Raw genomic sequence first — 9,267 nt, 5'->3', positions numbered from 1 at the left:
TTTTAGGTCCATTAACTACTGATTGCAAACAGGTTTGAGGTTTCCTCGGCAGTTAACTGCCGAAGTTTTCAATTTTCCTCGGTAGTTTACTGCCGAAGTTTTCCTCGGTAGTTAACTGCAGCCGGTTTCATAATTCGGCAGTTAACTACCGAAGGGGTAAAAACGTCTTTTACATGTGTGCCATAGCCAAAGCTAATGTGTCAACAACAATTTTCTTTTTTTATTAATTTGAGGACCAATATGAAACTCATAAATTATTTAGGGGACAAGATAATAATCAATTTAACCATAAATCAAGTAGTGCATTTCTCTCTCTCTCTCTCTCTATTTCTAACTAACTAACTAAAGTTTATTTGGAAACCCCTCAAAAGGGTTATCCTTTTATAGCCTTTCGGTGATTGGTTTCAACTGCTTTCTCCCTCTTTAGTCTGTTTTCTTTCTTTTCCTTTAACCCTTTCATAACACAGATCATAAAGAAAGAAAAGGATCTAGTGCAATCCTATTCCTACCTCAATGCTAATCCTCCTAGCCTCTCATAATTGTTCCTTCTGTTTCAAATCAACACACACCATACCACAAAAGTCTAATAAAGCTGCTGCAATTTCTGACTTCTCAACCCCATAATTCCCAACACATTTCTCTTTCACTTCCTTTACCTTTTCAACATATAAATAAATTTGAAAACATTTCCCACTCACTCAAAAACACAAAACATTTTTTCCAAAAAAACAGAGTTCCCCTGTTCAGAAACAGAGCATGGCAATTGAAGTGTGTAGTGAAACAAACAGCCCAGGATTCAGTCCTAGAATTTCATTCTCACATGATTTAAAGAATTCAAATGGTTCAGAAATCCCCGTAGAAGATCTTCAGCTTCGGTCAGATTTACGCCTCTTAGATTCAACCTCCGATTTTGTTTTCTCCATCGCCAATGGTTTTTCTCAGCAGTTCTCTTCAGCTGATGAACTTTTTTCCGATGGAAAAATAGTTCCAATGGAAATAAAAAAAGTTATCTCCAATGGAATTATCGTTCCAATGAAGAAAAATTCATCAGCTAATGAATTCCTCGAGCCTCTTCAAAAAACTACCGTAAAGAAAAAGAGGCTTAAAGAATTCTTGTCTGATGAAACGGACGACGAAGAAGAGAAGCCATTGTTATCCAAACATTTCTGGCAATTCAAAAGAAGCAGCAGTTTGAATTTCGATACAGCTCGTCAAAATAAATTGATTCGTTCTCTACAATTCTTATCAAGGAGCCATTCAACCGGTTCAGTGCTGAATCCAAAACAAACAGAGCTTCAAAAAGAAAGACAAAAGCAAAGGTTGCAGAAACAATCTTCTGTTTCAAGTAGTAGAAGATCTTCTTCGTCTTCTTCAACTTCAAGTACATATTATTTCTATAATTCATCTAATAAATCTTCGTTAAGGAAATGTTCAAGTAATGGTGTTAGAATTAGTCCTGTTTTGAATCTACCTCAAGCATATATTCCTAAAGTTACTGCTAAATTTTTTGGATTTGGTTCATTGTTCTGTAAAGGAAAAGTTAAAAGAAAAAAGAAATAAATGAGATAATTGTTTAGTTTTTTATTTAGTTTTAATTTATCATTCATGATCTAATCGAATCCTATGTTTTTGGTTCATGTATTATATCATGTGAGGCTAACTAATAATTCTGGTATAAAAAGATAAGTTGATAGGTTAAGGGTTAATTTTACTGTTAATACTCTATTCTATCATGCTCTCCAAAATCACATTTTTTATTATCATGTATCACATTTGTTACAATTTTTATCCAAATTCAAAAGAAACAATCACCATTTTTTTTTACTGAAAATATGAGTTTGGACCAAAGTTACAACACAATACTTGAGGATCAAATGGTTCGAATTTAAAAAAAGAGACTAATTTTGTGAACATAATTAAATAGAGACAAAAAGTGTCATTCAGCATAAGGTTAAATATTAGTCCATTTTTATAAAATTATAATATTGGACATAAATTGTAATTTTGATAAATGAAAGCTAGACAAACAATAATTCATGCATATCACTCACTATGTTTAGGGCTAAGGAGACAAATAAACAAGGAATCCTTCTTTGGTGGTCACTTCCCATGCTCTTTCTATCTCTTTTTTTTATTTTTATTTTTTATTTTTCTGTTGATAATTACATGTGATTGCTTTTGTTCATTTCAACAATGATTGAAGACTTGTGCTGGGAACACTAATTTTTTATTTTTGTATGCTCATAGCCTAACTATTATTAACCAACTGTACAATATAATGGACCCCCTAATTTTGTTATTTTTGTTTTGTTGTGCCATAAGGACAAAACAGTTAAGTCAAAAGGAATAGGTTAGAAAAAGAAACCATTGATTAAGATACCCCCTCTATCTCTCTTACCTAGTCAATCCACACATCGATGGTTCATTTTTATATATGTTTTATTTTGAACATGGGTCATTGTTTGAATACACAAGTCATCCATGAATGACTTAATTGAAGATTAGACTATTTTAATGTCTTATTTTCATCTTCTTATTAAGGAATGGGGTTCATGACATAACTCCGCTGAATGTGCTTTAAAAAGGAAATGAAAGCATAGGATACAAGTTAACAGCAAAAAATATCAATCGAGTTGAGAGTAACAGAGTCTATGTCTATGCATCAATTTTTTGAAGAAAATAAACCTTCACCTTATATTGCTTACATTTAGGGCGTCCTGAACTGCTAAATTGTGGTCCAATACACACTGTGACTGTAACTAGGAACCAAATATTTCTTCGACGGTAAGAAAACAAACATTGTTGTATTAAAGCCTGCATATATGTCTTTATGGTACGATGGGCAACATCAAAAGAAGTTTTGTACCATAAAGATACTTTTCCATGAACCATTGGCGTTCTTCTTGCTTCAATATCCATCTTAAATTAGGCCTTCAAATATTTGAAAATTAAAAATGCTATCTTGTACCATAAAGATACTTTTCCATGAACCATTTGTGTTAATGCTACTTGTACTGTGCAAGTGCTACACTTCAGAACAGAACCTGCCCAATACGTTGCATACTGTACTGATATCAATTAATGTTATAACGACCGATACCAAAATGAAATAAGTTTTGAATGACTATATTCTAGGCTTTACTTATGGTCCCTTATTTTATTTTTTTGAAGGTTTTCAGTCTCTTATTTTATCACTCTAACAAAAATAGATTTTTTTTTTATAGGTTCTCAACTATCACATTTGTTCCAATTTTGTTCTCAACTTTCTTTTTTACTCTAAAAATGGTGATTTGTAGCTTTAAAAATTGTGATATGTTGCCTCAATTTTAAATATAAAGAGAAGATGCCACTATTGGAGCCAAATGGTCACCATTTTTAGAGTAAAAAATATGGGTTGAAACTAAAAGTACAACAAATGATATAATTAAGACAAGGAAAAAGATCAATGGTGCGAATTTAGAGGCGACGAACTTCGACGAATACACAATCACCGTTTGATTGTATTTTGATGTTAGCCTTGTTTTACTTTTATATATGTTTAAAAAATATTAAATCACTGCCTGCTTTTATCGTGCCCCTGTCGTGCTTTAAACTTTCGCACCATATAGCAAGTCCCTTAAGACAAATGTAATAATTAAGGGATCGAAATTTCGATTTTTAAAGGGGATTATTTTCGCGAACATAATAAATAAAGGACCAAAATTAATTTATTTTTTGCCAAGATAAATAAAGAGGACCAAAATTGTAATTAAGTTCACGAAAAAGAGAAGATATTTTTCGTTAATTAAATTATAAATATGTCACAACTTGAATAGTTCTAATTAAATTAAATTCTAAATATTTCACAACTTGAGACAATATATCACAGCTTAAATAGGGGACCGAACATGTTTTAGTCAAATAGCTTAGTTGCTAAAAATTCATCTATTAAAGTGAATAAGTGGGAAATCTAGAATTCGAAGCTAAGACCCCCCGCATATATAATACAATCTATCTATCAATTCACATAAGTTCACGACCCACGTGAACAAATAGAGGACCTAACATGTCCAATGGTGAATAGTTCTAATTAAAATTAAATTCTAAATATTTCTCAATGGGGATATTTTATGGTGTCATTAGCATCTTATCTTATCTTCCTAACTCCGTTTGAAAAAGGCTATCATTGAAAAGTAGGAAACTGTGTCTTAGTATCCAAAAAGAGAGAGAGCAACAAAATAATTTTCATTTTATTAAAGATGATAAAATATACAATCTGCAATTAGAAGTCAGAGCAATTTTCTTATATACATCAAGTTCTAGCTAAGTGTGATGAGGTGGCAGATTAAGCTAACAAACTACTTAAACTAATTAATGATGATAAACCAAGTACACTAGTTAAATATGAAAAAAGTTAAATAACTAATAGTATTATGTTTTAATTAATATTTAGAATTGTCTCTAGAAGTGTTGAAGAGCCTCAAATTCGAGCATCCTCTGCAAAATAAAGTGATATGATGAGTGTTAGTAACACTCTTATTTCAACACTCTTTTTAACACCTACTATTTTATCAGGTGAATTAATATAGATTCTACACTTTGAAAATGAGACCACACATAAAGTAGTGTGACCTAAATTGATTTCATCTAATAAGAAAGTGGGTGTAAGAGATAATGTTGAAAAAATAGTGTTGCTCGCATTATACATATGACATTTTCTAAAGTTAGTTCTCTTATATGCTCAATAAATGGGCTTAGAATTAGATTGTGCCTCTCCTTCAAATAATTTTTGGACCGTTACCGAGGATACAAAAGAAATTTTAAACATTACTTTAACTAATTTATCACAACAAGATTCTTTGCTTTGATGTTTTTGAGAAAAATGGTCATTACGGTGTGAGGAGTTGCATGCTATAGAGTTTGTATGGATAAAAGTATATACTTTGGACTTTGGAGATTTTTTAAAAAAATATGTTGCTACTAGAATCCGATTTTGTATTGGCCATGTTTTCATAAGATGCTCAACTAGTGAAGTTTATTGGAGAAAGACCTCTTTGTGGAACATTCTTGAACGACAAAGGAGAGAAACTAACGATTTTCTTGAGTTATTTTAATTTTTCAAGTTAATTAGTAGAATTGGCAGCAGGGAGCGTTTACAAGTTTTGCCATGGTTTCATGGAGTTTGTGGAAAAGAAGGAATTTGAAGCTTTGAGAAGATGTAACTGAGTCAGCTGATCAAGTTATTATCGAGCATATAATTTCTTCAATTTTGTGAAACATGATAAACATCAATATCACCAAACTCCTATTGCAAATTGGACTCAACAAACTGGATTGATTCAATGGCAATCACCATGCATACTCACTAGCAATTTAGTTTTATAATGAATTTGGTGGTGCCATGACAAATTGTATTGGTCAGGCGCACTGACACCATCTGAGGCAAAGGCATAGATAGGGCCTTCTACAATCTCTAAGGTGTAAATAAATAAATAAATAAATAAATAAATGAATTACATAATTTTTGAAATGTACTGCAAGCAGTGAAAGATATAGAGGATCGTTGCATAATTTTTATTTGCGATGATTGACATGTATGCGATCAGTGATTAATCAACTAATAGCTATATGGTAATCTTTGATTTGTCAACAAAAGCTATATGGTAAGGAAAAAGCTAAAGTACACGAGAACAAATTCGTGGGAAACGCACGAATGTTTTTTTTTGTTGTTGTAAATAAGTCTCTTTAAATTTTTTTCTGAACCTAAATAACCAGTATAGTATCCCCTAGATAAGTCCACTTTTATCTTATAGGGGTGTGCTTTTTCAAATCACCTTGGCTTGCATGGTGCATTTCCACTGGTGTGCAAACGGTGAGTGTATACATGGGGCACACACCGACACAAGTACACTTCTTTTTTTTGGTCGAATCACAAGTACACTTCTTAAAATGTTTGTTTTATCTTAGATTGTCTTTTATTTAAAAAAAAAAAAATATATGTAAGCTAGCACAATTAGGAGAGAATTTCACATATCGTGCAATTCTTGTGCACAAACTCTCGTACCATATAGCAAGGTTCATATGGTAATTGGAAATATTAATCAATTATCAATGCATGATGCGCAATATGACGAGTATTGTAAATTTTGGAGGTTGTTTTGTACTTTGTTATTATTTTGTACCGTATATAGAAGGTAAATAAATGGTAGGTGTCATGACGGTATGATTTGAGACATAATATTAACGGTGCTCGTTTGAAGACAGCGAAATGAACAACAAAAATCACACACACGCATATGCCAAAATTAAACGAAACAATTTCTATATATACAATGCATTACAATATGGGCCTCGGTTTAAAATAAAAAAAGACAAGAGTCGCTATTTCAACCGAATAAACAACCAAATTAAGCCATTGAAATATAGAAGCATATCTAATATTCAATTCTTCATTGATCATACATATTCTTTGTCTTTGAGGTTGTTTGTTTGTGTCTATCACCGGCATGGGTAAGGGTGACATTGAGGCTGGATTTTCCCACGCACATGGCGACAGCCTGTATCCGTCGATGATAGAGTCACCTGAGCTCCGATGGGGTTTCATCCGTAAAGTTTACACCATTGTTTCTATTCAGCTTCTGCTCACAGCTGGTGTTGCATGCTTCTTCATGTTTTTTCCACCAGCAAGGGATTTTGTTCGCAATCGTCTTTATTGCGTCATTATCTTGATTGTTGCTATCATCTTCACAATCATACGTAATATATATAAAACCCCTTCATCATATCATTTATATCTTTCAAAATTAAAATTAATTTCCTTTGATTAATTTAATGTTCTGTTTTGGATATTTATGGATGCAGTTTTGTTTGCGTTGAGCAAATATTACCAAAAACACCCGGTGAATCTAATTCTTCTTGGTCTCTATACTCTTTGCATGTCTGTTGCAGTTGGATTTGCTTGTGTTTTTGCCAAAGGTATATGATTTCATTCCGTTTTCTAATCTTAATAATCTCTAAGAAAAAAATGCATCGTTTTTCTTCTTATAAATAAATACATAAACGAATCGTCAAAAATTTAAATAACAAACTAAAGTTGGTAGTCTAGCGAAATCAGCTGAACTCTATGTGACAAACTATTGTTCAAATTTTGACCTAGAGGTATCTATATATAATGTCCAATATGTTTTGAATATAGAGGGAACCTATGAAAAACAATATATGAAAATGTAGTGATAGATATTAAACATCATTCACTTATGCTTTTTTGAACAAGTCATTCATTTATGGTTTAAAATTTAAAAATATTATCGAGAATATATATTGGTTTGTAAAGTAAAGACCGCAAATTTTATTCTCAAACGTAAAACATATTTTTGAATGTAGAGTATAATGGATATGCAGACGATGTAAAAGTCATTCAATGAGAATTCCTCATCTTGTTCTATAAATATACTTTGTAACCATCTTTTAAAAACAACTACCATACTATGTTTTTTTAATTTTTTTTGTGAGGGGACATACTCTGTTCTTATTATACGTCATTGCAAAGATAGCTTACATATAATTTTTGTCTCTTTCCCTCAAAAAAAAAATATAATATTTTTTTCTCTTGAATAGTTGGTTTTGCCTTCATTTAAATACTATGTTGTTTCGATTAAATAAAAATTCAGACTGCGAAAAGAGTTTCTCTTATAAAGTTTGTGAATAATCAAATAGAAAACTCCGTGGAAGATACATCTTTGAATGATTGTTTCATATACATAGAAGAGATATTTTTTATGGTGTTAGAAAAAGCAAATAAAAAAAATTCTACAACACTTAAAATATGAAAACATGGGTTTTTTTTTTGGTAGATCGACAACATATGGGAGAAATTAAAATTTGTAGTTGTTAATTCAATATTTTCGATTGGTCTAAATAAGTTTAGATCATTTTGAGAAAGAGTTAAGAGATGGCATAATTAAGTATTTATAAGTGGGATAGTCATTACCTTATAAGCCGATTTTGTGAGATTATGTTAGGTTCAATATAAATTTTATGAATTTTGAAACGAAATATGAGTTAGAAATTATCCATGTGTGTAAGTGCTTCGAATGTATCAGCAACAATACTAACATGTGAGTTCTGTCAATGTACAGCACCGGTCGTCCTAGAGGCAGCATTTCTAACGGGTGTGGTGGTTGCTAGCTTAACACTCTACACATTTTGGGCTGTTAAAAGAGGCAAAGATTTTAGTTTCCTTGGTCCATTCCTCTTTGCTTCTCTTTTGGTGTTGATGATGTTTGCACTTATTCAGGTAAATATTAATTAATTTCATACAATTTTTATTTTTAATTACTGGTCTAGTATCTAAATGTGATTGTTTAATATTGAACAGATATTAATCCCTCTTGGACCAATAGGGAAGACAGTATATGCTGGCTTGGGTGCATTATTAATGTGTGGCTTCATCGTATATGATACTTGTGACCTCATTAAAAGATACAGCTATGACGAGTACATTTGGGCTGCCATTGCTATCTATGGTGACATTGTCAACCTCTTCCTCTATATACTAACACTTTTGCAAGACTTTTAAGGCTTGAATTGAAGCCATTTTATTTTAGCTAGAGGCTTCTTAGTTTACCTCTTCCAATTCCATATTGACATATTCCTTAGATTCAGAGGGTACTCTTTACTTTTAATAAAATTATGGGTCTTTTTATATCATTCATTATGAAAAAAATATTAAGGAAACAAACTTTTCAATTGAAATGATGTATTTAATACATTTTTTATTTTGGTGATTGAAATTGACTGCAATGAATATCACTTTCTGGCAATGTTTAAATTGCTTTTTAGTTTGATGAGCATTCTGATCCATATATATTTTATTTTTATTTTTATTTTGCTTCTCACATAAATATTGAATATGTATATCAAATAGCTTAGAAATGGTTTATATACCATTTATATGGAGATTATTTACTCTCATCCTTATTGTGAATGAAAAATAATATATATATATATATATATATATATATATATATATATATATATATATATATATATATATTACACGCCAGTACTTGTTTAATGAAACTGTTTATTCGTCCTCGGGAGTTTAGCTTAGTTGGTAAGGACAATACATAATAAATGCAATTTTAGGGGTTCGGCCACCACCAAAAACTGTTTATCCAAACATCCATTTTAAATGAAAACGTGTAAGTTGTTAAAAAAAAATTAACTAGTTTAAGGTTTTTTATGCTCATTTTTAATATATAAATCATTATACTCCTTGTGAAAAAT

At 31.2% G+C, this 9,267-nt stretch overlaps 2 protein-coding genes across 2 annotated transcripts; both read left to right on the top strand.

Moving 5' to 3' along the window:
- The first annotated feature begins 343 nt into the window (after positions 1-343).
- On the top strand, positions 344-1,584 carry LOC146959050 (membrane-associated kinase regulator). The gene has a single exon (XM_085740553.1). The coding sequence runs from the start codon at positions 757-759 to the stop codon at positions 1,558-1,560; it is 804 nt and encodes a 267-aa protein (XP_085596679.1). The 5' UTR covers positions 344-756; the 3' UTR covers positions 1,561-1,584.
- A 4,765-nt stretch (positions 1,585-6,349) lies between these two features.
- LOC146959049 (protein LIFEGUARD 4-like) lies at positions 6,350-8,819 on the top strand. The gene is made up of 4 exons (XM_085740552.1): positions 6,350-6,735; positions 6,841-6,954; positions 8,118-8,275; positions 8,357-8,819. Exons 1-4 carry the CDS (start codon positions 6,486-6,488, stop codon positions 8,555-8,557), a joined length of 723 nt encoding a protein of 240 aa, XP_085596678.1. The 5' UTR covers positions 6,350-6,485; the 3' UTR covers positions 8,558-8,819.
- Positions 8,820-9,267: the final 448 nt, after the last annotated feature.

This window comes from Medicago sativa, chromosome 1, assembly GCF_051527215.1.
Source record: "Medicago sativa cultivar Bolivia chromosome 1, Bolivia_mono, whole genome shotgun sequence".
In the NCBI taxonomy this organism is placed as follows: Eukaryota; Viridiplantae; Streptophyta; class Magnoliopsida; order Fabales; family Fabaceae; genus Medicago; species Medicago sativa.
Note: the sequence above shows the minus strand (reverse complement) of the source record. Positions and strands in the feature narration are given on the sequence as shown.

Excerpts from the sequence above, each read along its gene's own strand:
- LOC146959049 (XM_085740552.1), top strand. The coding sequence starts at position 6,486 with ATGGGTAAGGGTGACATTGAGGCTGGATTTTCCCACGCACATGGCGAC. Across the intron at positions 6,736-6,840 it reads TATCATCTTCACAATCATAC|TTTTGTTTGCGTTGAGCAAA; the intron begins GTAATATATATA and ends TTATGGATGCAG. Across the intron at positions 6,955-8,117 it reads TGCTTGTGTTTTTGCCAAAG|CACCGGTCGTCCTAGAGGCA; the intron begins GTATATGATTTC and ends GTCAATGTACAG.
- LOC146959050 (XM_085740553.1), top strand. The coding sequence starts at position 757 with ATGGCAATTGAAGTGTGTAGTGAAACAAACAGCCCAGGATTCAGTCCT.